The sequence below is a fragment of the Drosophila novamexicana genome, unplaced genomic scaffold (assembly GCF_003285875.2).
Source record: "Drosophila novamexicana strain 15010-1031.04,08,12 unplaced genomic scaffold, DnovRS2.1 tig00000108-arrow-pilon, whole genome shotgun sequence".
In the NCBI taxonomy this organism is placed as follows: Eukaryota; Metazoa; Arthropoda; class Insecta; order Diptera; family Drosophilidae; genus Drosophila; species Drosophila novamexicana.
The window spans coordinates 898,562-923,442 of NW_020824772.1; the positions used below are offsets into that span (position 1 = coordinate 898,562).

Here is a 24,881-nt window from a genome sequence, read left to right on the forward strand (position 1 = left end):
AAAAAGATTCAAATAATAATATTTTTTTTAAATACATTTTTACAAAATAATATGTTTGTCTGCAACATATTTATACAAAATGTTACTGAAGAGTTCTAAAAATAAAATTTCGTTACAAAAAAGGTACCAAACATAAGAGAAATTACAAGATTTGGTTAAAGTGTACCACATATGGCCATGGTTGCCACATACAAATATTTTCAATCAAAAATTACAAAAAAATGTACCAAAGTTAAGGAAAAAATAATTTGTTAGAAATAAGTTTAAAAACCTCCGTTTTCTTTAAATCTGGCTTTGGAAAATACTCAATGCTCAAGGGTAAGAGTTAATTTTGGCAACTAAATTAACCTTTTTGGTACATTCTTACCTCATGTGCATGGTTGCACGGTAACCATGGTTGCATATTGTCTTCGCTCTCTCTCGCTCTCGCTTTACGGCTGCTCGTGGCTTTCCAGTCAGCAATGCTCGGCGGAGTTCGCTCTCAATTTTTTGTTTTAATAGTCTCTCGATAGGTAGCTAAAAATACTTGGCTTACAAATGTTCATTTTAGCCCTCTTTGGCCAGCAACAGAACTTGGCTATGGCAGAGCCCGTAATGCTAATTAAAACAGTCAAAATTTACTGTGCGTGTTAATTGCGGGCTGCAGCAGTTCATGATAGTTTCTGGCCATGCTAAAAAAACTGGCCGCCACATTCTTTGGCCAGAATTTAAGTTACCTCCAATTTTTGGCCAAATAACACGTTCTGTCTGAAAACTTAGAGCCAGGCCAGGCAAGCGCAATTGCGCAAGCCATATTGTCAAAACCTTGAGCTACTCCAAAAGCCACCAAAAAATAAAAACAGAAACGAAATAGTCAAAAAATCGAATAGTGTGCTGCTGTGGCCGCCCGGCTAGTTAGCCAGGCCAATAAAATGACAACACTTAAAAGCTGCGACTATGATCCGGCGGCAAAAGAGCTAGTCATTCGCCTTGGTTGCCCAGGGGCAGGTGCTGCATGCACTTAAGCTGTGCATATCTGTGTGTGTCTACATACATACAAACATACATATGTGCACATACATACACAAATAAAACTCTTTTTTAATGTTCTGTGCTGGGGGTTCAGCCAGGTGGAACCATTTGTTTTGCGACTCTGCCAGTAGCTGCTTATTAGCCAGTTTTGCTTTGTTTGTCTGTTGTAGCTTATTATATTCGTTATTAGCCCATAACAGTGCCTAGTTTGGGCCCCCCCCCCTCTCCCTCTCCTCCCCTCCTGAGACAGAGAGTCTGCCGTGAACTGGAGGCCAACCTGTTGCGAGGCTTGCGCAAGAGAAGTTCTTAAAATAAATGTTTGCCTGATATTATAATTTGTTTATTCCACAATTTGGCTCAATGCAAAAATATATATACATATATATATATATATATATATATATTGATCGTTTCTGGTACAAATTTTGTTCAGGTATCCAATCAATCCCAATGAATATTCACATATATCACTGTGACTCTACAATACGAAAAAGTTGCTAAAAAGAATATACAATACACAAATTATGCATAGTTATCATCTAAAATGCCAGTTGCGGCCATAAAAACCTAACACTTATGATCTACAATAATATATGTCTATACATACATACATACAATATGATTTAGAGTACATACAACATTAATTTGGACAAATACAAAAGCAATAATTTAATACTCCTTAGAATGTGAAATGATTTGAAGTAAATGTGATGTGCGAGACGAATAAAAATGAAGGAAAGAAAGCTCCAAAAGAAATGTGTAATAAAAAGTACGCCAAATTTTCTATAATTTTCTTTGGGATTTCAATAAAATGTCACATAGTTAACTATGGGATAACTAGATGGAATCAAAAATATATATATGTGCAAGACGAATGACGAATGAAATAATAATTCACTAAATGAAAATGGGGCTCAGCCCCGCTTGCCACTGGACTGCGCGTAACTGTGGCTATCCTCCGAGGGCGGACGCACCCAGCCGCCATAACGTCGCTCCATTTCGCGCGCCACGGCCAGACAGAGATGATCCTGGCCGGGATTGGCGACCACCTGTATGCCCATGGGCAGATTGCGACGATCCAGGCCAATCATACAGTTGGTAACGGGCAGGCCGAGGGTATTGAATATAGCCATGTACATGGGCTCCAGCAGCTTGTGATAGATCTGATAATGCTGATGGGCGGTATTCGGGAATGTGGGATAGAGGAAAACGCCATCTGTGCCGAGCAGCTCCTTGAATTCAGTCTTGAGCGCTTCGATGATGCTGGCCAGATGCTTGTGCCGCGAATTGGGTATTATCTTCATGAAATTCTGCAGATGACCGAAGATGACCGAGGGCAGTATGCTGTCCGAGCAGCCAAAGAAATACTTGACCGTCTCCTTGCACACGGTCTTTGGCTGTTCGCCCTCCTCCGTTTTGTGGTAAATGGTCTCAATGTTCTTCATGGTCAGCATGGCCGATAGCGAGATGTCCAGCGACCATTTCATTTTGCGTATATTGACGCGCTTCGCATTGAAATCGCTGGCCACACGATTGATGGCCGCATGCAGATCCCGGCTGAGCGGACGCATCATGCCCGAGGGCCCGTCGTTGTCCATGAAAAAGAAACGTATGCCATTCGCACTGATCTCCTTGTCCAGCGTCAATTTCGGTCCAGTCGGATCGCTCATGCACTTGAGCAGCAGCGGCAAATCCTTGGCATAGCGTGTCATGGGCGCAATGGTAAAGAAGTCGCCCCATTTGGGAAAATCGCTGGTCGGATGATGGCCACGAAACGAGACCGCATACGGCGTGGGCTTGTGACCCCAAATGCCACTGAACATGGCCGGCAAACGCGACGAGCCGCCAATGTCCGAGGTGAGGCCCAGCAGCGAGGCGCCACTCGCCAGGAGCGCCGCTTCGCCGCCCGAGGAGCCACCCGGTGTGCGCTTCAAGTCGTACGGATTCTTTGTCTGGCCCGTCACATTGTTGTACGTCTCCCAGAGCAGGCACAGCTCCGGCGTGTTGGACACCAGCAATATGATGCCGCCGCAGCGCTTGATCTGCTCCACGACGGGCGCATCCGACTTGGCTATTTGCGGCGTCTTGAAGACACGACCCGCCTGATTGGTCAAGCCCTTGACGGCAATGCTCTCCTTCACCGTCACCGGTATGCCCAGCAGCGGTGTGTGCTCCTCCATGGACTCGACGCTATTGATGCCCATGGCAATCACATTGTCTATCTCGCGCGCCTCCTCCAGCGCCTCCTCAAAGCGATCCTGCACAATCGCATTGATCAGCGGATTTACCTGTGGATCGTTTCGAATATATAAACACACAATTATCAAACCCGAAACCGAGTGGTAAATCAGCTTTTGTATTATTTACCTGTCGACAGCGTTCAATGTAGGCCTCAACCACTTCTTCGCTTTTAATCTGGAACGGGATGAGAGTAAGAGAAAAAAGTCTTTTGATCATTTCCGCATTTTCTAGACATAAGTTGTATTTTGTACTTATTTGTAAATGTCTTATTGTTCCATTCTTCTCGCTTAATTGCTTGTGAGAACCTAGCGTCGACACAAAACCAATTTACGTTAAATTAAAATCAATAAAAAAAACCACATTCATGCCAATTGTATTGTGTCCGTCGAGAGGCGGGGGAAAGAATGCCGCAGCGTGCGACATGGCGTATGAGTAATATGCGGATTCGCAATTGACGATTGGCCAGAGGGAAGGAGGGCGCATTCCATAAGGCCAGACATTCTTGTGCAAACAAAATGAATATTTATAATGAAAGCATCTAAATGTGCCGGGCCGGGCACGGCATATAAAATACCCTCCATCGTGCCGATCACGTTATTTGGAAGTGAATGTATTTGTTTTTCTTTGATCATTTTTGGTTTAATTGTAATTAATATATTTTATTTGAATTATTAATACAATAATTTATTTGAATTATAATCTAAGGTAACTTGAAAGCAGTTCGCACTGGTTAATAAAATTTTTTTTTTTATTTTCTCTCTGCACGCCGAAGATTTAATACCCTTCTGGACCCTTTTCTATTGCAGATATGTTAGAATAAGGCTGCAAAAAACTGAGTTTGTTGAAATATCTCGGAAAACACAATATTAATCCTTATAAGATCATACTATGCCACCGATCATTCCTATATATTAGCATATATTTGATGTTGATTACAGTTGGCATATATATATGAGAATCATAATGGACCTAACAAGTCCCGAATTTTGACAAGTTACCTTAATATAAGATCCTTAATATAAAATAAAGACCGATCTTTCCTATGACAGCCATATGATAAAGTGGTTCGATGTTGATAAGATTTTGCATACATGAGTAATATATTTTAAGAAACAAAAACGTTTTCCATACAAGTACATTATTATGATATAGTGGTTCGATCCGGCCGGTCCGTCATACCTATGTATGTACTGCGTGGAACAGGAAGAGGGAACAATAGCTTTAAAACTTAGAGACTAGTTGATGGTATACAAATTTAAATGTAATTTCATTACTTATAAGAACTTTTAAGACTCTCCCATGAGCGCAAAATGTTTTAGTCTCTATTAATATAGCCTTAAACTGAATCAATAAATGCATGTATATATCTGATGAAGTAAGAAATCCGTCCTATGAGAGTCATTAAACACGCGTAAGTTGTTTTTTTTTTTTTTGCGTGACACTATCACGAACTAACACGCGTGTACATTGGGAACAAAAACTTTGTGCATGTTCGTGTGTTTCCGTGTTTAAGAAGTAAACTTATTAACTTTGAATCTAAGAACGTAAAACAACGAGGATTTGAAAATCCGATGTAAGCAAAAGACAGAGTCGTGTTTTGTTTCGTTGATTAAATCTAAAACCAAATCCAAAATCCAAAATCTAGAAAATAGACACAGCTGAGCTTCCAATATATAATGCTTATACTCAAAGATCAGATCAGAGCTCCTACTCTAAAGCTGCACGGATTTCAAATAAATTAAAATGAAATTTGGACTGTTTAAATATACATATACACATATATTCGATTGCATTTTAATTGAAGATGACATTTTGACAGGTGCCCGCAAAATTTCAATGCCTGCTGGCTAAAGTTACATTGAGAATTGAAATGCTTCAACTATTTAGGCTTAAGTATAGTACATAGTACGTTCTTACGCAAACATATGTACATATGCAAGCATATACGTACATTATTAAAATTAAGGCTACTTGACTTTTTCAATGACTTCCAGTGTAATAATAAATCAGATGCAGCCGCAACTCGAACTCAAACTTTTTATGTACACAGCCAGTTGTGGCAAGACTTGTGAAGCAGTGAAGAGGGGGTGGCGGGGTTCAACATGCGTGGGGTTTTGTAAAAAAAAAACAACCTGCGTTGTGCATAACTCAGTTACAAGCAAATACACGCCAGCTACATGAATGTAAAGGTGAGTGTGTTGCCTGAAGACCTAGTGAAGGCAGAAAACTGTTCAACAGTGGGTCAACCCGTTGACGAAAAGCAAACGGGTTCGGACAGTATTCAAAAGTGGCAAATATGTGAGCTGAGTGAGACAAAACAGCTGATACCCTTTATATGAAATGCATATACGTTTTTCACAAGACCGGAAATACTTAGGTTCTATATAATATGTATTCCTTAAAGTCTTGTTAATCTATTCCAGATGGAAGAAATATGAGTCGAAGCAGACAATTGGAGCTACAAAATATTGCATAGATATTCAAGATATAGAAATTGTATAATCAAAATCAACGATTAAATGGGTTCGAGCTCAGTCCTCCACATCAATCGGACAGAAGAAGGTTTATGCAATGCTTTTTACAATTTCTTTTCAGCCTTTCCAGAGGAATTTTACTATACTTTATAAACAAACAACTTGATCTACCAAATATTATATTGGTTTGTCAAATATAGAAATTCACTTTTATGATAGCACAAGGAGATTAATATATTTCAAATAGCTTTGCCCCGCCAGAGCCTCGAACTCGGTCAAAAACATTCATCAGACAGATAAAACCCAGAGAAGTTTGTAGGCAGAAATTTTACAATGTGGAAGGCAACTTGGGCTGTCAGTCAGTACAAAAATCTCTCCATATGTATATTTATTTTTCTTGTAATTATTGACAACTAGTTAGTCACAGTCTCAGACTTTTGTGCGTCCATTGACATGCCCAACTACTTGTTGCTTGTTGTAATTGTTGATAAAGCCAAAACACAACATGCAATGTAATCGCGACACACAGACACAGATTCAGATATTTCATGCTTAAGTCAAAGGGAAAGACAAACAAAAAAGAAAACCGAGACAAAAAAACAAGTTTAAGCAACAGTTGGTCATTCGACTAGGGCAATACCTCGCAGTGCTTAACAGCAAAAGCCACTTTTTACAGCAGCATTAAAAATGCCAGCACTAACTGTGCGTGTGCGTGTGTGTTGACAAATGTACGTGTATTAGTGCAATGCAAGTGGTGAGGCTTGCGATGTGCTTTCAATGCGTGTCCGTGTGTCGTGTACGTGAGCTTCGGTTTTGTCAGAATGATGATTGACAGTTTGGAGCTGGACTGATGAAATTGATATGGCTGCTATTGATTGATATAGGGTCTGAATTAGCTCTATTTACTGCGAATAATAAAGCATGATACACTTTAAGCATGAATACAATTTTTGCTAATTTCTTGAGTGTCTTTTTTTCCTTTATGAAGATATGTTATATCTACAGCACAGCTCTTGCTCTTCCCCTTCCACTTATTGCTTAAATAAATCTCAATTCGAGTAGCAAATTGTTGTCGCAGTTGTCTCTGACGATGACCCGGTCGTGAATGCGAGCAGAGACACGCACAGCTGATAGCGGAGCAGAGCCCAACTGGTTTGGAAAACATAAACGAAAAAAAAAATAAAATAATAATTGTTTTTAAAATTTGCGTAAATAAAATGAAGCAATTGCTTAAGCACTGACAATGAAAATATAAATAAAAGCCGAGTATAATAAAAGTCATAATTAAAATAATGATTTTAATGCACATTGCGCGCATAAACCAAAAGAGACTTGAATGTGATATGAACGCGCACTAAAATATAAACAAACAGCACGCTTTATAAACAATTACGATAAATTTAAACCAAAATAAATACGCAATATATATACATATATATATATATGTGTGTGTGTGTGTATGTGCTGGCTCGATAAGGTCTGTCAAGTCATGACCTTAAGTGCGCTCTGTGTGGATGTGGACCAATGAACGCAATGAATCTTACGGAGCACAGCAAACCAGGCTAAAGAAGCCCAAGCAACAGCAACAGCAACAACAACAACAACAACAACAACAACAATAATAACAGCAACAACAACAACAATAATCACTGCAACAACAAACATAACCAGACCAGCGCTTGCAATTATTTATGAGCATATATTTGGCAGATACTCTTTTTTTTTCGTAGTGTATTCGTCATCTCGCCTGACTCCCGACCGTGTGTGTCTCTGTGTAATTTGAGGCAGTTACCAGATGTTATTGATATGGCCGAGTTATGGCCAAGCCAAACAGTCAAGCAAGCTCTCTAGGCCGCGGTTAGCTAACCAATTTGCCGCATTGCTTCTCCGACTGGCATTTCCACAGCCAGATTTTGAAACTGACAACGGCCCCATATGCATACGTACAATAAAATGCTTTGTTTCAATTCAAATTGGCTTGAGCTATATACGGCTTATACCTTTGGCTATTTACGAATTGCAATTAAGATTTGCACATGCCTGACAAGGGGCAAAAAGTGTAATGGCACATTTTTTATGAAATGCGCATAAAAAGAGAGTCGAAGCATGTTGATATACTTGAGGCTCCTTTCATATTTTTTCCTTTAACTAATTTCAAGGAATTTGAGTTATTTGTTTTAAGGTAGATATATTTTAATTATATTATTTTCAAAATGGGTTTTTATGGGAATGGGAAAGGAAATAATGATATGAAGAGGGCTTCTTCGACTACACCTCACGCAGATTTGTTATCTAGGCTCTCCTATATTTCTTTATATAAAACTGTTTGTCTTGATTGACTGACTGACTGACTAACTGACTGATTGACTAAGTGAATGAATGATTGAGATGCAGCCCAAGTCGTAAGAGCTAGGCAGCTGAAATGTTCACTTTAGTTCCCGGACTTTTGGGAAATTCCGCCCGAAGCTGTGGAAAAGTCGCGAAAAACGAATGTCTCGAAATTATTTGTTTATCATTCGACCCGGCTTCAAATTAATTTTCAAAGATCTTTGAGAAAATTGAGTTTTGATAAGCCAAGGGTCAAGGGTTTGATGAACGGAAGTTCTTTTTCTTTTGCCTTCAAGATTCTCATAGTTGATTCCAACTTTTGGTTTTCATTGGATGCCTTTTCAGCTTATTTTCAAATATCGCTCTAGACGTTAAGTTCAAGTTGACACTGGAAGATTTATATAGGAATCGAAGAAGGTGAAAAAGTGTTATCTAAAATACAGGCACAAAATTTGCCCAGGGTAAGGACGGGAAGTACCCGCCATCTTTACTGTAACTAGCCTAATTTTTTTCAATTTAATAAACTTATATAATCCGGCAAGGTTTTTTCCTTTATTATGCATATGATATACATGTACCATGATTTTGTATGTTTTATTTGCTTCAACAAAATCACGTTTAGAGTTAGATATAGCCTTGTTTTTGATACCTGCTACAAAAATTTGAATGCCAGCTTAAAGCACAATATAACTCATTAAGATGAGACAATAAACACGAGAGTTTTTAAAGAACAAATTTTCCATTGTATTCACTTAACATAATTATGTTTTTCATATATTTAATACACAGCTCAAATATCACGTTTGTAAAGCCAAACTTTGTAAAATTTAAACTCAAAAAAGTATTAAGCCCAAAAGTGAATCGGGGTCAATACAGAATCGAATTGAATATTGTTTGTTTTATGTTGTAAATATAAATCAAAATATGTACTTTGTTTTGTTTTTGAATTTATCATATATTTTTTATATTTTATGTAGCACATTTTATGTGGGATATAAAAATCGGAGCTCCCATAACTTTTGCACAGCTTAGCCCCATTGAAGTCTAGGGTTTTTGAACCCCAAATAAACATATTGCTTTGACAATTTAAGACTTTAAGGCAAAGTCTTTGTGTTAAAGGTGAGCACAGTCAACACCTGCGACACAGCCAGCTAATGGGCGTCCATCTACCTGGCCACAGCGAGCGGTCATCGGCAGCAGATTGCCTCAACTTTGCCACAAAGTATCTAATGGATGTGGCAAGCGTTGTGAGTGGCCTTTGTTGTCGTTGACTTGGCGCGTGCAATAAGTGGACTGGACGATTGTGGACTGAATGCTCAGCCAACGCACCTCCCCCTCCATCCCCCGCCCCCTCCCGCATCCCCTTGCCAGACTGTCTATCAAGCTGTCTAGAGATATTTTGCAAGATTTCGCCAATTTGAGGTGCGTTCGATTGAGACTTATTTTATTTTTGTTTTTTGTTTTTTTTTTATGAGCAAGTGGTTTTGGTCAAGTGACCAATGTAAGCTGCAAAGGTGGGACTTACCTTTCTGTTGCGAATTAGCTTGGCCAGGTCGACGGCAGGTATCTCCAGCAGATGGCTGCGTATGGGGGGCAGCTTGCGCCGCATCACCTTGATGTTGGTGTAGCGGCTGTAGGGCACCACAAACCAGCTGAAGACAATCATGGCCGAGCGCAGGAAGCGCCGCATGATGTACCCCAGGATCCTGGAACACAGTAGCACAGCAATTTTGACGGCTTGACGTTAAACGGCTTCAAAGTGAAATTATTCAAAATATATATATATATATATATATTTATCTACAAATATATATATATGGGTATTTATTGAATTGTATTAAAACTGTAGCCAACAGATACAAGCGAACAGGTTGGCCAACAAGCGACAGGATTGTGCAATATGCAATATGCAGCTGGCCTGCAATTGCAGCGACTGAGGCGCCGACTGCGGCAGCGGCAACAGCAGCGGCGGCGGCAGCGGCAGCGGCTGCTGCGATTTGCGCTTGCACAACACAACACACGACACGAACTCGAACACGATGTTGGCTATGAAGCTGGCGATGGCTTAATACTTTTTTTTTTTTTTTTTTTTTGATTTTTATTTTTCTCAGCTTTTTTGGTCAGTTGGCTAATAGCTGGTGGCAACACTTTCTTGAGCCCGACTGCATCTTGTGCTAACCGAATTATTCAATTTAGTTGCGGCAGCGATTGTATTTTTCTAAACAAATTTGTATGCGCTGCAAACGCATGCTTAACGTTTCACTGGCTTTCATTTTGTTGCACTATATCTTGTGTATGTATGTGTGTGGGGGGCGGCTAGGAGGCTCTAACACAACTGTGAGTGCACTTGGCAACTTGGCCCAGTGTAACGAATTTTGAAACGAGCCGCGATTTGACGAACGAACTGCTGCGAACGACGCGCGCTAAGTAAATAAACGAGCAGCCAGCGCGGGGCATAACATTTAAAGCTCTGCTCGCAGCAAGCTTCAGGCGCGCTCAGCGCTGAGCCGAAAGCTCGAACCGGTTCGCGTTTAAGTGGCGCTCTCTTAAAATGAGCAGCTGCTCTTAAGTTCAGTTCGTTGCATGCGCCGGCGCGGCTTTAAAGTTCATTTGTAAATCCCAATGTAAATACACTCGGAGAATTGATTGGGGCATTATGATTTGTTCTTTGCAATTTCAGTGCATCTTTAATGTCTTCAATTAAGTATGAGTGTTCTTTGATTTTGAAACTTATTTTTTATGTTGCAACAATAAAATAAAAACTTTTGGGTTTTTGGTTTCATCTTCAAGTCTTAAGATATCAAGATATCTTGAATAATTTTAAATAATGTATAAAATTTAATTGTTTAAATTGAATAAACGCATTAAGGTTGATGTTTAAATGGCATAAACACATTTAGATTGGCTTTTCTATTTGAATATATTATTTTGGTCTTAAATAAAGTTAAAAAATAAAAATTTCGGCCTTCTTGGGATTTAGAAAAAGTTTAAAGCCTGACAATAGTTCAAAATTAACAGTTTTTCGCTGAGTGTGGCTTATTGTTGTCTTAGCCATATCTTTATCGATTATTGCGTCAATGGAGCTAATGACTTGGAATGTTTCCTGCTAAGCGGCAATTACACGAACTTACGAGTTCCGATTTATTTGCCTTTGTTGTTATTGTTCAAGTGCGAAGAACCAGAGCAAAGCTGTTCCTTTGAACTGTTAATTACACAGATTACAATAAATTACCAAGTTAATTATGTAACCAAAACAAAGTCAGCTAATTACAATGACGTACACAAGAGCTGGACAAAGGCGAATTTGAAACTGAGATCATTGGGAGAATAAGTCAAGTAAATGCAGTCAAATATTTATTCTATCTGTCTGGAAAACAAAACTATTACGAAAATAAACAAATAATAACAGAAATATGAACACACACATACATTTAAATGCTGATATGGTGGGAGTATTAGATTCTGGTCTCTCATATGATGGGGCGCTGATGCCTGACGCTCTTTTTAATTGCAATTCGGTATTTTGCGTTTTTCTTTGGTTTTGTAAACACTTCAATTTTTGTCATTTAGCTGTCTACGAGATAAAAATGGTTTTTTAATTGCGCAACCATTAGCGAGCTCAGCTTTGAGCCGGCTAATTAAGAGCGTTGCTTATGAACAACAAAATATAATTAAAGTACTTAGGGGGATGTGCTAGAATCCCAGCCTGTCTAGAGGTTCAAATTACAGTCTTTAAACTTGGGATCACACGCAAAAATAACATTCATTTTGAGTTGTGTAGGACTTGTGCCCTTTGGAGCCAGCGTTATTTGATGGGAAAACAAGTAGGAGGTTCTAGTCGGGAGCTCCCGACTACGGGATACCCTGAACCCTCTTCCAACATCAAATGCATATATATATTCTATTTTAGAAACTATATGTCTAGTTTGGTGACTCTAGCTCTTATTATTTACCAAAGTTATCGATTATCTTATAGGTTCTGAGATCCTTTGGCTCATACATACGGACGGACGGACGGACGGACGGACGGACGGACAGACGGACATGGCTAGATCGACTCGGCTATTGATGCTGATCAAGAATATATACACTTTATGGGGTCGGAGATGCTTCCTTCTGCCTGTTACATACATTTGGATTTTGCACAAATACAATATACCTTTATAGCCATTTTTAATGGGCTCAGGGTATAAAAACACAAAGCAGGTTTTATTTATTTTGGAGCAGAACGGGAAACCATCAAGGTTAATGCTAATGGAGCGGAAGGAATTAAAATTGTTGGTTGAATTATTGGGAATAACTGGGTAACATTCCAGCAGCTTGCAATAAAGGCCAATGTACTCTGCCTCAGCACTAAGAGAGTGAGTACGAAAGAGAGAGAGAGAGAGAAAGAGCTAATAAATGCCAAGCTTAGTTAATGCCATAGATAACGTTTAACATGCTGCTATCGTATGTTTACATAGCTATGCAAGAACGTATCTGAAAAGAGCGAGAGCGAGAGTGAGAGAGAGCAAATAGTGGGCGCTGTTCAAAGAAAGCTCTCACTTGTCTTGTGTGCTTGGTTCAGTGGCTGATCAGCAGTTGTTTGGAAAACTTTCCATTAAGCATACGCGCGCAGCCCTAAGCAAGAACAACAACAACAACAACAACAACAAGAACAAGAACAGCAGCAGCAACAACTGGAAAAGTGACAGTAAATAGAAAAGCAAACAGCAATTGATTGGAAAATAAACAGACAGTCTCTGCCGTTATCTATGTGGTTACAACGTTTGCGTCTCTCACGCGCAGCCGCTGCTGCGCGTCAAAGCTTGCGAAGCTTTGCAGCTGCCAGCGAGAACAACAACAACAATGTTAACCTTGACGCGTCTGCCGTGGATGAGCGTCATCCGCTGCGTGGCGTGCGCATTCTGGATCTCACGCGCATTGTGGCCGGCCCGTATTGCACCATGGTGCTGGCCGACCTGGGCGCCGAGGTGATCAAGGTGGAGCGTCCGCATTTCGGGGACGAGGCACGCAAATGGGGGCCACCGTTTCTGGAGCAAAGCGGCGATGCGGCGTATTTTCTGGCCCAAAATCGCAACAAGCAGAGCGTGTGCATTGACATGAAGCGCGGCAGGAAGCTGATGCATCAGCTGGCCGGCAAGTGCGATGTGCTGGTGGAGAACTATGTGCCCGGCACACTGGAACGCTACGGTCTGGGCTATGAGCAGCTGCGTCAAGTGAATCCGCGGCTGATCTACTGCACCATCAGTGGCTATGGCTCTGTGGGACCCTACGCCAAGCGGCCGGGCTATGATGTGATAGCCTCCTCCATGGGCGGGCTGCTGCACATTACGGGCGAACGTGATGGGCCGCCCAGCAAGGTGGGCGTGGCCGTTACAGATGTGGCCACGGGTCTGTATGCGCACGGCGCCATTCTGGCCGCGCTGCTGCAACGGGAGCGCACCCAGCGCGGCCAAAAGATTGATGTGGATCTACTGTCCACGTGCTGCTCGCTGCTCATCAACGTGGCCAGCAACTACTTGAATGCCGGCACCGAGGCCCAGCGCTGGGGCACCGCCCACTCCAGCATTGTGCCCTACCAGAGCTTCAAGACAGCCGATGGCTACCTGACCCTGGGCGCCGGCAGCGATGCCCAGTTTGTGGAGCTATGCCGCCGGCTGAACATTGAGCAGGTGTCGCAGGATGCCAAATTCAAGAGCAACAAGGATCGCGTGCAGCATCGTGAAGAGCTGGTCGGCCTGCTGGCCCAGATACTAGCGCGAGACACCTCCAAGAACTGGATGCATCGATTCGAGGGCGCCAGCTTCGTGGTGGGCCCCGTCAACAGCATACGCGAGGTGTTCGAGGATGAGCACATCCAGGCCATTGGACTGGTCAAGAAGCTGCCACATGCGCGCGACGGCAGCGTCAAGGTTGTCGGCCCGCCGGTCGTCTACAGTGAAGCACGCAACGATGCCCGCACCGCGCCCCCCATGCTGGGCGAGCACACGGACGAGGTGCTGGCCAAGCTGCTGGGCTATGGAGCCGATCGGATTGCCGAACTTCGCGAGCAGCGTATCATACAGTGAAAGATGCTCTGAGCATGTGATCATATCGTTATATAACTTTTATACTCTATAACATTTGTTATCATTTAACTGTACTTCTCATTTAACATTTAACATTTCTGTTATTATCCTTGCTGCGGTTATTAACGGTATCAGTAGCTTTATGTTTACAAAACTTTCTGCGTTCAGCCCCGTTAGCCTAAGGTTTTTATGTGAAAAACCTTTTTGATTTCAGAAAATTTGAATAATACTCGAGAACTACGAGGTTTACAATCAACAGCATACTCCTATATCATTTCCGTAACAATCCGAAATTCTGCTCATTCAGAGTATTAAATCTGCAGAAAGCTTAAGAGCTGAGTTATTTCAATCCTAGTCTAACTACTTATGTACATACCTTATCTTTATTAAAATGGAACTAACCTCTAAATGTTGAATCATAGGAAATTTTATTAAACTTAAATCTATTCTGATGTTCTTGAAAATGTCATATCTTTAATCCAGAAAATTCTATAAAATGTTATAAATACTATATATGTAGGTAGAACTGAAGATCATGTTCTGAACAGTATATAATGAGTAAAACTCCCAAATCTCGCCTGAGCTGGAATCTGTTCATGCTCTCAGTTTATCAAGTCTGACAGCTTTTAATGGATGTATTTAAGAGCAGAAAAAAAAGATAAAAGAGATTCAAACTCTTTAATGGTTTGATGAGAAATAATATGGAACCATGTATAATATATAGAGTGTCTGTCTATCTAAAGAATATGCGATTTCAAACAGTGTCAACGTAAACCTCAAATTTTTATTTAGCTACAAATTTTATTCTGTAAAAGTAAAATTTTTCAAATGGGCCACAATTTGCCTGTCGCTCTAGCTGCCCGACTTGACATGCCGGTAAGAGAGTAAGAAAGAGAGAGAGAGAAAGAGAGAGAGAGAGCGAGCGAGCGAGTGTTGTTAAAAGAGTCCAACTGCCACACAGTTCCAACGGGATCATGTGCCATGGGCCGAACGTACGCGACGAGAGAAAATAGTTATCATCCTGTTCTACGGCGTAATGCTGGCCCTGGTTGTCAATATTGTCGGCTGGATAGCGTTCATCTGTGTCTTTATGCATCCAGGCATAAATGCGCCACAGCGAACCAAAGAGCCAACCAGCAGCAATAAGCAGGTTACAGTGAGCGCCTTGAGCCAGGCGACAAACCCGAGCACTTAGTCCACTTACCCGTCGAGCAGGACACTTTCCAGGTGGAGGCGCACAAAGGCGACTATCGATTTTAACACACGCGTCACTGGGTCACATAGCGCCCGGTACGTGGAACAAATGGGAATGGTAATGGGGATCGAATGGAAACGAACATGCAAATAAAAAGCAACAAAGAATGTGAAAGGAGCACTCGTAAGACAGCGAAACACAAAACCCTAACTAACAACTAACTTCTCTTAAACAACTGGAATTTTCTTTCCCGTTTCGTTTCGTTTCGTTTTTCCAAACTCATTAATAATCGCAATAACTGTTTTTTACGCTTGCTTTGTTGTGAATAGCCTGCGAGTGCTGTCGAAACTGACTCTCAACGGAGGCAGCGCAAGTGACGCTGGCTGCTCGCTTCAGCGTTTCGTTTATTTATTTGTATTTGTATTGATATTGCTCTTCTTCTTCTTGTTGTTGTTGTTGTTGTGTGCAAGGTTCACAGACAGCAGCTGAGACACGCCGAAGACAAACTCCCTGCACTGGACATCTGCCCACACGCTGAACACAACGTACTTTGCTCACACAAATGCCATTATTCGCGCGTTCTATGCTGTGGGAAAGAGAGAGACAGAGAGAGAGAGAGAGAGAGAGAGAGAGAGCGAGAGAGAGGTATAGAGTGGGGAGAGTTGCTGGGAACAAAGACACTTGGCTGTCTACACACAGGTAAAATCTATGCGCTCAGCAGCAGCTGCCAACAATTTAGTCAAAGGTAACTTTGTAGGTAAACAACAATTAGCTAGAAAAAACACCGATTCTTGTAATACACTCAAAACTTTTTGTAATTGCACAGAAATGCACATTTAAGCTGCCGAGGTTGATCCAGATATCTTGATAAAAAAAGTTTATAGCAGCTAGTGGCATGAGCCGTCTGGTGCCGAAAATTTGCATTTAAGCTTATGCAAATAAAAGTCTAGATGCATTAATCATTAGACCTTGAATATTTTGTTCATAAAATAACTGCCAGACCACACTGTTTATGCTTAAGTATGTATACCCTAAGTTTGAGTCTTTTGATTATGCCTAGACTTGCTTATAAGCCAAAAAAGGCAACCTTTGCCAAGCCAATTCAATATGGGAAGTTATAATTTTAATTGCAGACTCTTTTGATATGCTTCAATTTCTGGCGCCAAACGAGCAGCGTTGCCATCTTGCTAGCAAAATGTGGGTATTTTTTAGCACATTAGCAAATTAATCGAAAACATGCACATTATCGATGTTATCGCTATAAACAAACATGTTAAATAATAAAAACAATAATTCTGATCCTGTCATAAATTGTTAATAAAGATGCCGGCACCACAAAAACAATCGTTTTTCTCACGCAACATAGTCGCCGTAGTGATGATACCCACCCTGATTGCCGTACACCTTGGTTGGAAGATATTGCAGGAGAATCGCAAACTGGTTACAGTTGAGGAACAAATTGATTTGCCTCCAATTACGGTGCGTGCGAAAAACTGATTGATTAAAGTGCAGCTAAATATATTTACATATAATACTACTTTGCAGTTTGCCAAATACGCGCTGAGGAGACTGACTGGCGACGAGCCGGAGAAGGGCAACTCGAGCGACAGCCCGACCAAGTGATCATGTCCAAAATGCTGTGTTGTTAAACTAATTAAAAGCTATTTATTGCATTCAAGTGATGCAGTAATTAGATCTACGAAAACTTTGAACTGTAATATACAAACTAACACATAAACGGACGACGTAAATACATACATATATGCTTATGTAAAATAAACTCTGCATGCATGAAGCGAATGCTTGAGTTTTCGTTTACATACACACACATCTAGACCTAATTTAAATTATAAATTATTGCGTCAACGAGGAATTGACGGTGAGATTGTCGAGCTGCGCATTGAAGAGGACATCGCTGATGAGCTTCTCGGCAATTATGCGCTGCGTGTGATTAATAGAACGCAATTTACTGGCCACATTCACGCCAATCGCATCGTACTCATCCTCGTGACGATGCGACGTGGCGGGCGCGGCGGTGGTATACGCGGTGGTCGCTGCATTGCCAAACAGCGGCTGGTAATGGTCGCGTCCAATCTGAATGGTCGGCACGGGCTGTCCATGCCCGTTAGCCTGATGGTGCAGATGCTGCAGTTGCTGCTGGTGGTGCTCGAGCGAGTTGACAGCCTGCAAGACGGAAGTTTTACTATGCAATCTGTGCTAGTGGCCGGCCATGTGCCCAGACTCACCTGTTGTATCTCACGCTGCGAATTCGAGTCCAGCGATGTAATCTCAAGCACTTTGACCGCATGCCCGCCAGCCGCAGCTGCGGCCAGGGAGCTCTGTGCGGCTGTGGCTTGTGCGACTAGACGCTGATGCGCCTCGGCTACTTCATTGTGTGCCTGATGGGTCTCATCCTTCACCAAGGTCACACAATCTGCCGGCGTTACTGATATGGTGCTTAGCGTGGCGCCCTGACTACTGACCACCACATTGTTGGTGGCGGTCACCTCCTCGACTTCGTCGTTTGGGTTGGGCACAATTGTCTCAATGTGCTGTGACTGTGGTGTATGATGCGATTCCTCCTCGAAATCCATGGAGTCCTCGTCATCGAAATTGATGTGCAGCTCGCGCTTGGGCTTGCCAGCCAATTCGTTCGAGTGCCGTTTGGGCTTGTGATCGGCTATAAAGAGCAGTTTGTCGTAGTACCAGAGACGCGTCTCGTAGTCGCTTTTGCTGCTGGATTTGCGAAACTCGCGTCGAAATGCCGAGCGCAGTGAGTTGATTTTCCTAACGACCATGGCGCGATCTGGATTTGGCTCAACTTCTTTTAGTTTTTCGACCAGTTTGTCGTACGCTTTATTTCTGGCGGCGTGATTGCTGTAGTCATGATGCTTTGGCTGCCACAAGCACTCCTCCTCCTGGTACTGTTCGATGAATTCGGTAAGCCAGTGTCGAGAATAGGATCGCAAGTCATTTAAATTCGATACATTCATTGTTTTTATATATTTTTATGCTTTGATACTTTGCTGTTTTGCTCCAAGTGCGTCTCGCGTGAAGTTGGCTGCAGCCGTGCTCTGCTACCAGAGGCCAAATGCAACACTATTTCAGCAATGTGGCAACGCTCGTTAATACGCTAGCGATGCAGCCCTGGTGCTCATACAGTTCTCGATGTTTTTGTCAAATGGTCAGAATAGACGGAAAGACAAAGCCGCGCTGCAAATGATTATTATGTATTAAATAATAACAATTACGTGTTGTGAATTAAAGCAAAATAAATGAGCGTGGCGCCCAGAATTGCCAGCCACAGCTAGTAGGTGCATGTGCGTGCGCTGCAAAACGACTGCGTTGTTGTTTTTGTTGCTGCATGCCAGAAGCAAATACGCAAATAATCTGTGTTAACAACAAAAACAAAGGTGCGTTATCGTCGCTGTCTTGGCAGCATAATTTAATGCTGTCTAAATTTGGCCAATTATATAATAGGCTTGCGCGAGTGTGTGCGTGTGGGCAACAGAAAACGTGATAAATAGGCGAACAAAATCAAAACAGAACGCATGAATTGTACTCCAATTGGATGTGGTAATGGGCTAATGTGGGCTGCGGGCTGCGGGGGTTGGCACACAAGTGTGCAGAAAGTGAAGCACAGTTAAGCAACAGCTGTTTTCTGTGCTCTGTTGTGTGGCCAGCTAGTCCCAATCAGAATTGCATTACATTGAATTGCCAAATAACGTAAAAGGCGAGCAATAAATTGAAACGCAGTAATCTAAAAAAGCCAAGTGTTTCTATGATTCGAATTTATTGCATATATAGATATTACGCATACGCATTTGCATACGTTTGCCAGCAAACTGAGCCGGGTGCAAAGTCCATGCCAATCAGAATCAAAGCTGTTATTGCCACATGCTTCCTATTAGGCAAACCTAATATGAGTGAATCTATTTATAAACGCACTCAAACGCACACTTGCACATGTACATACATATATGCATGCACACACACATGCACGGATAAGCAACAGCCTTGACTCAATGCCAAACAACAAATAACGTTTAACGAACTTGTTTACATTTGCCGGCTGCAATGCAAATCCGCCCACCCTCCCCCTCCTCCTAGCAGCATCCAGTACACAGTGGGACGTAATTGATTTGCAGGTGTACAGGATAATTCTGGTGTGTGTTTTCTGCAACTCAAATTGTTCAGAAATAAGAATGTTTTTGAAATGAATGTTTTTGAGAAATTGTTTTCTATTTATAAAAAGTTTTAAATATAGAATTTTCAAAGTTTTCCTCAAATAAATGTATGCCATTTATTAAAATTAAGATTAATAATTTACGAACTGGTTTTAATACAGAAATTCAAGAGCGTAAATACTTAATATATGCATTACATTTATTCAAGATTTTGCAGAAGATAGATAATATTGAAATGTTTGAGTTAACTCTGAATGTTGCTTATATGCGAGTGACTACTGTGGCTGGAAATAGATAAAATCAAATAAATAAAATATCACTTGTTGTACCTAACAGAAGGAAAGCTCGTCAAGCTCCATTTACTTGGCTTTTAGTATGTGAAAAATGCACACTTCAGGCATGAAAAAAAGAACTGCTTACAAACGCAACTAAAAAGAAAACTTGACTTGAATGTGAAATTTGACTTGAAAGCCCGCAAAGCTTTACTTTCTAAGGAATAGGCCATATTATATGCCAGCTTAATCAACTCGGGATCTGCTTATCACTAGGCTGTTGGTCTGGTCGCAGTTATCCGCGTCTTATCTTATCACGAGAGATAGTTTCTTTTTTTATCACGGCCTAGGCCCGTATCTGCCCAATGCTGAAACCTGTTCAAGGTAAAACTATTCACTTGCTGGGAACTCAATTGAAAATCGCAAATGCGGAAGTCAAAAGAGGCGCTTTGCTTTTTTTTTGAATGTGTATCTATTTATGTGCACACGTACGTATGTATGTGTCTATATATATGTGGCGGTGTCTGTGCTTATGCAGCACATGCTTGTTATTATTATTTTTTGGTGATAATTTGTTGCTATTGCTCGGCTGTTTACATTCAGTGTCAACAACAGGTTTTCTATTTTTCTTTTTCTATATTAAATAAATACATTTAAGTCTGGCGTGTGTGCGCCTTTTGTTTGTCTCACAATTTTGTTGTAAATAACAAAATAAATTTAGCTAAAGCCTAAACTAAACCAGCTGCTAATGAGTCCCAATCTAATCACAAAACTCCTAATCTAACGCTCTTTAAACGGCAGCAGTTCAAACCAAAGTACAATTCCAAGTTTCCACAAAACACTTTTATCTAGTCTTATATTTTTTCTTTTCATTTAAACAACAAAAATGCCTTCAATATTGAAAATTTATATAATTGATTGCTCTTGAGAGCGTGCCAAAAAAATAAATGCATATATAATATGCTTGTTCCATTATGAAACAATTGCGAAAGTTCTCGTCCAGATCAATGCCCCATCTCCCCTGCCCCATCTTATCAGCGAAACAGAAGCCTGAACCTCAAGCTGATAAGCGTCGGAATCAAATTTAATACGTTAGCTGCCTTGATGAGCTATTGTCGGTCTTTATTTGCCGATAATATCAGTTCTTAAGCATTTGACCAGGATTTATAATTAAAATGCAAATTTATTGTGCCTTTAACCCTGACAGTCTGCCATGAGCCGCCTTTTGGAGAAGCCCAACATTGCCATGTCCATTACATCAACAGGTAGTCAATTATCCAGCACAGTTGCCGCCGGCACGGCCAACAATGCGGCCGCCGCGGACGACACAGCTGCTCCAGCGGAGGACGAGGATGGCCACAAGAGCGCAACGGGAACGCAAATGACGGCGACGTCCACGAATCAGAGCGCAAAGACCACAGATGGTAAGAGAAATGTTAAGAAATTAACAGGTAAAACAAGCAATAGTGCTTTAGTCACGACCGGTAGATACCCTGTACTCTGCGACCAAGCAACATTTCAGAGCTTAGTGTCCGATAGAATGAATATATGTTGCAAACAATCATGGAAAATGTTCTGACAGGGATTAATCATCTTAAAATGCAATATTAGTTCTAGTTCGATCAGTTAAAAGTCGATAAGCGACTATCGATAACTTGAAAGAAAACATGGTGAAGGGAAAGTCTAGGCTCGCTAGGATAAGTATCGATACTTATCGATTTATATAAGTTGATAAACCTAGATAAAAGATCGATTATTATAAACAATCAAATTGCACATGCAATAGAACTCACATTTCAAGTATCTCTCTCTCTCTCTCCGAAATGGATGCAGTCCTCCAGCTGGGCAGAGGGACAGAAGGACCTGATCAGCTCGTCTCGATAGTCGAGAATTTATATACTGGCTGTTGCTTGCCCCATGACTGTTACATACAATTGCACAATTTCAGCATACCCCTTTTCATTGGGTACAGGGTATAAACAGTTATAATTCGTACACTTTTAAACTAGATTAACATTTATCTTAGACAGCCCGACATAGCTCTAGTTGATTTACAAATTTCCCAATTTAAGAAAAATTCAAGTTTAACGAATCTCTCTAAAATGAAATAAACTGAAAGTGTATTTGAGTAGAAAATCGAGACAATTCTATTTTATGCACAAACAAGTAAATCGACTTAGGTTTGGTTGGACCTGTTCGACTAGCAGATACCCTGCACAAGCAAAAATTGTCTAAAAGAGTCATGTATCCATTTCCGCCTACCTTTCCAGTGCACAACAATCTGAACGAGGTGATCATCAGTCTGATATCGGGCGCTGCGGCCGGTGCGTTAGCCAAAACAACAATTGCCCCGCTGGATCGCACGAAAATCAATTTCCAGATACGCAAGGATGTGCCATTTTCATTCAAGGCATCGCTCAACTATCTGCAGCAGACCTATGCCAAGGAGGGTGTCCTTGCCCTATGGCGCGGCAACTCGGCGACGATGGCCCGCATCGTGCCGTACGCGGCCATTCAGTTCACATCCCACGAGCAGTGGCGGCGTATTCTGCAAGTGGATCAGAATGGAACCAAGTGAGAACAAACCATTTGATTAGCGTATCTTTCAATTATCTCACGTGCATTTCCATTGCTCATAAACAGCACCAAGGGACGTCGTTTCGTGGCCGGGTCGCTGGCGGGCATAACATCGCAATCGTTGACGTATCCCTTGGATTTGGCGCGCGCCCGCATGGCGGTCACGGACAGATACACGGGGTATCGCACACTGCGTCAAGTGTTTGCCAAGATCTGGGTCGAGGAGGGACCACGAACGCTGTTCCGTGGCTACTGGGCCACTGTGTTGGGTGTTATACCCTATGCGGGCACCTCTTTCTTCACCTACGAAACGCTCAAGCGCGAATATCACGGTAAATGATGCTTCTAGATTGTGTGGGTCTGTTCTTTTGTAACAATAATCTTTTGAATTCACCAGAAATTATTGGCAATACAAAGCCGAATGCTCTCATTTCGCTGGCCTTCGGCGCCGCGGCCGGAGCGGCCGGACAAACGGCCAGCTATCCGCTGGATATTGTGCGTCGGCGCATGCAGACGATGCGTGTAAGTGCAGACGCGCCCGAGCAGTTTCCCACGATACTGGAGACGCTTGCTAAGATCTACCGGTATGTTAGCCACGCCTAGTCATAATTCAAATCCTTAAATTCATTCATTTCCTCTTGCTTTCCACAGTGAGGAGGGTGTCAAAAACGGCTTCTATAAGGGCCTGAGTATGAACTGGATCAAGGGTCCCATTGCTGTAGGCATAAGCTTCTCCACGTATGATTTGATCAAGGCTTGGCTTATTGAGTTATCCCACTTGAAGCGTGGTCGGGTCGAAAAGTAGCAACTGGCCTCTAAAACACACATACTCATTAGCACACACACACACACACACACTAACAGAAACCGAAACAGGAAAACGTACTACTTTCGCACTTAAGTTAAATGTTTCGATAGCTTGAAAGGATTTAGCGCAGCATTCTTATGCAGCATCAGCATTGTTATATATTTGATTGATATTTTTAGTTGTTAAATGTGGGAGAGTCATGAAGAATACACAACCGCTTACTTTTGTTTTTCAATGTAAACGATTATTTTCTTTAAGTTGAAAGTAAACAAACACAATAAAAAACAAAAACAACAAAACTATCTGTATAAAGTTTCAAATTTAAGGCTCCTATTGTATTGATTTTAATGCTTTATTTATACTTAAACGCATTACCTGGACAATAACTGTTTAATGTACACAACTTTATAGCTCTTAAAATAATTGTGTAATTGTCTTTTGTAGCTCTTTTTTACTTTACTCAAGTGTCGAATGTCGAGTTTCAAATGCTGTAAAAATATTGTATAAAACTACCGTAAATTTACCAATGTTCAGTCATGAAACCAATACTTTATTATATGATATGTGAGTGTGTTTTTTATTAGCAAAAATAAATTTACAATGTTTTAAATACATGTGTCCAGCATTTAAGAGGGGCGCCAAATTTTTCGGTGAGCCTCTTAGGGTGGCAACGCCAACGATAGCTTCAGTGCGATAACGTTCTTGTTCACCGTTTGGTCATATCTACCATCTCTAGTCGCGCTCAGTTGTGCAAAAATAGTGCGCAAAAACAAATTGTTTATTTATTTATATTATTTTGTGTAAGCGCAAGTCATATTTCGTTAACTGTTCCCAAATAATTCGTGTGCTATACGTGCTGGATTTGTTTTGAAACTTCAGTTTTTTTTTTGTCGTTTTACCAGAGCCTCGCAAAGGCTCCCTACATATATGTACATACATATATAACAATTATAAAAACTATCAAGTGGACTTCTGCATAAAACCAGGTGAGTGCCGCTAAACAGGAAAAAGGGGCCAGTATAATTAAATAGTGTAAAATAAAAGAATATTGATTTATTTTAGTCATGGCCGCTCCCTTGTGGGCGGCTGGCGTACAACAGGTGAACAGAGTTGCCATCAGGCATTTAAGCCTTTTGGCAATTGCAATTTGCGAAAAATCAATTTAATAGCTTTTAATTACAATTCCTTGAAAATGAATACATACTGAACTACTAAAGAACATTCGATGGCCGTAAAACACTGGTGTTAGTTTAGCAGGCGCAAGTAACAACCAAATTGATAATGATAAAGAACTCGCCGAACATCTGATAATGTTAATCGAAAACTTTTATGTATTTATGAATAGTGCACAGGTATACTTCCAGAGTTCTGGATCCTGATTCGAAAGATATGAAAGCTCTGTTAAAACAATATAAAGTGAAACAGGGGCAACCCATTAATACTGTCGCCTTGAGCGTGCATACTTTGCATACTACAAATATAAATAATAAAATATCTACATATTAGCCATTATATAACTCATTAATACTACTTAACAATGCAAGCTCTCCCAATAATTCAAAAGTATAAAACATTACTAATATCTAACTGTAAACAGAATTCGGACCGTCTGGCCACACGGCAGTTCTTTGCGCTAACAGTGCCATTTTGAGTAAATCAGTTTGATATTGACGTTAACAGGTCCATTTTACATTTATGTTCGTGCGTCCAATCGCGT

The 24,881-nt window shown here is 41.2% G+C and overlaps 5 protein-coding genes across 7 annotated transcripts; 3 read left to right on the plus strand and 2 right to left on the minus strand.

The window, feature by feature from the left end:
- Positions 1–1,371: 1,371 nt before the first annotated feature.
- Positions 1,372–16,087, minus strand: LOC115771922 (fatty-acid amide hydrolase 2-A). 2 transcript variants are annotated; one of them, XM_030717818.1, is made up of 5 exons: positions 15,543–16,087; positions 15,330–15,396; positions 9,580–9,760; positions 3,379–3,426; positions 1,372–3,299 (listed from the first exon to the last, which is right to left on the minus strand). In XM_030717818.1, exons 1-5 carry the CDS (start codon positions 15,601–15,603, stop codon positions 1,926–1,928), a joined length of 1,731 nt encoding a protein of 576 aa, XP_030573678.1. In that variant the 5' UTR covers positions 15,604–16,087; the 3' UTR covers positions 1,372–1,925. The 2 variants fall into 2 exon arrangements, with proteins under 2 accessions (XP_030573678.1, XP_030573680.1); XM_030717820.1 differs by lacking the exons at positions 9,580–9,760; positions 15,543–16,087 and having other exon boundaries at positions 15,330–15,369.
- On the plus strand, positions 12,657–14,535 carry LOC115771923 (succinate--hydroxymethylglutarate CoA-transferase). Its single transcript, XM_030717821.1, has one exon. The coding sequence runs from the start codon at positions 12,809–12,811 to the stop codon at positions 14,123–14,125; it is 1,317 nt and encodes a 438-aa protein (XP_030573681.1). The 5' UTR covers positions 12,657–12,808; the 3' UTR covers positions 14,126–14,535.
- Positions 16,088–16,571: 484 nt separating the features above from the next.
- LOC115771926 lies at positions 16,572–17,120 on the plus strand. The gene is made up of 2 exons (XM_030717825.1): positions 16,572–16,799; positions 16,866–17,120. The coding sequence occupies exons 1-2, from the start codon at positions 16,644–16,646 to the stop codon at positions 16,941–16,943; spliced, it is 234 nt and encodes a 77-aa protein (XP_030573685.1). The 5' UTR covers positions 16,572–16,643; the 3' UTR covers positions 16,944–17,120.
- Positions 17,121–17,155: 35 nt separating this feature from the next.
- On the minus strand, positions 17,156–18,416 carry LOC115771925. Its single transcript, XM_030717824.1, has 2 exons — positions 17,567–18,416; positions 17,156–17,504 (listed from the first exon to the last, which is right to left on the minus strand). The coding sequence occupies exons 1-2, from the start codon at positions 18,311–18,313 to the stop codon at positions 17,175–17,177; spliced, it is 1,077 nt and encodes a 358-aa protein (XP_030573684.1). The 5' UTR covers positions 18,314–18,416; the 3' UTR covers positions 17,156–17,174.
- Positions 18,417–18,520: 104 nt separating this feature from the next.
- Positions 18,521–23,774, plus strand: LOC115771924 (mitochondrial coenzyme A transporter SLC25A42). 2 transcript variants are annotated; one of them, XM_030717822.1, is made up of 6 exons: positions 18,521–18,733; positions 20,987–21,203; positions 22,050–22,353; positions 22,423–22,688; positions 22,754–22,940; positions 23,008–23,774. In XM_030717822.1, the coding sequence occupies exons 2-6, from the start codon at positions 20,993–20,995 to the stop codon at positions 23,159–23,161; spliced, it is 1,122 nt and encodes a 373-aa protein (XP_030573682.1). In that variant the 5' UTR covers positions 18,521–18,733; positions 20,987–20,992; the 3' UTR covers positions 23,162–23,774. The 2 variants fall into 2 exon arrangements, with proteins under 2 accessions (XP_030573682.1, XP_030573683.1); XM_030717823.1 differs by lacking the exon at positions 18,521–18,733 and having other exon boundaries at positions 20,896–21,203.
- Positions 23,775–24,881: the final 1,107 nt, after the last annotated feature.

Excerpts from the sequence above, each read along its gene's own strand:
- LOC115771923 (XM_030717821.1), top strand. The coding sequence starts at position 12,809 with ATGTGGTTACAACGTTTGCGTCTCTCACGCGCAGCCGCTGCTGCGCGT.
- LOC115771922 (XM_030717818.1), bottom strand. The coding sequence starts at position 15,603 with ATGAGTTTGGAAAAACGAAACGAAACGAAACGGGAAAGAAAATTCCAG. Across the intron at positions 15,397-15,542 it reads ATTCCAGTTGTTTAAGAGAA|TGACGCGTGTGTTAAAATCG; the intron begins GTTAGTTGTTAG and ends TATGTGACCCAG. Across the intron at positions 3,427-9,579 it reads AGCTAATTCGCAACAGAAAG|ATTAAAAGCGAAGAAGTGGT; the intron begins GTAAGTCCCACC and ends ATCCCGTTCCAG.
- LOC115771926 (XM_030717825.1), top strand. The coding sequence starts at position 16,644 with ATGCCGGCACCACAAAAACAATCGTTTTTCTCACGCAACATAGTCGCC. Across the intron at positions 16,800-16,865 it reads TTGATTTGCCTCCAATTACG|TTTGCCAAATACGCGCTGAG; the intron begins GTGCGTGCGAAA and ends ACTACTTTGCAG.
- LOC115771925 (XM_030717824.1), bottom strand. The coding sequence starts at position 18,313 with ATGAATGTATCGAATTTAAATGACTTGCGATCCTATTCTCGACACTGG. Across the intron at positions 17,505-17,566 it reads CGCAGCGTGAGATACAACAG|GCTGTCAACTCGCTCGAGCA; the intron begins GTGAGTCTGGGC and ends TCCGTCTTGCAG.
- LOC115771924 (XM_030717822.1), top strand. The coding sequence starts at position 20,993 with ATGAGCCGCCTTTTGGAGAAGCCCAACATTGCCATGTCCATTACATCA. Across the intron at positions 21,204-22,049 it reads GAGCGCAAAGACCACAGATG|TGCACAACAATCTGAACGAG; the intron begins GTAAGAGAAATG and ends CTACCTTTCCAG. Across the intron at positions 22,354-22,422 it reads GTGGATCAGAATGGAACCAA|CACCAAGGGACGTCGTTTCG; the intron begins GTGAGAACAAAC and ends GCTCATAAACAG.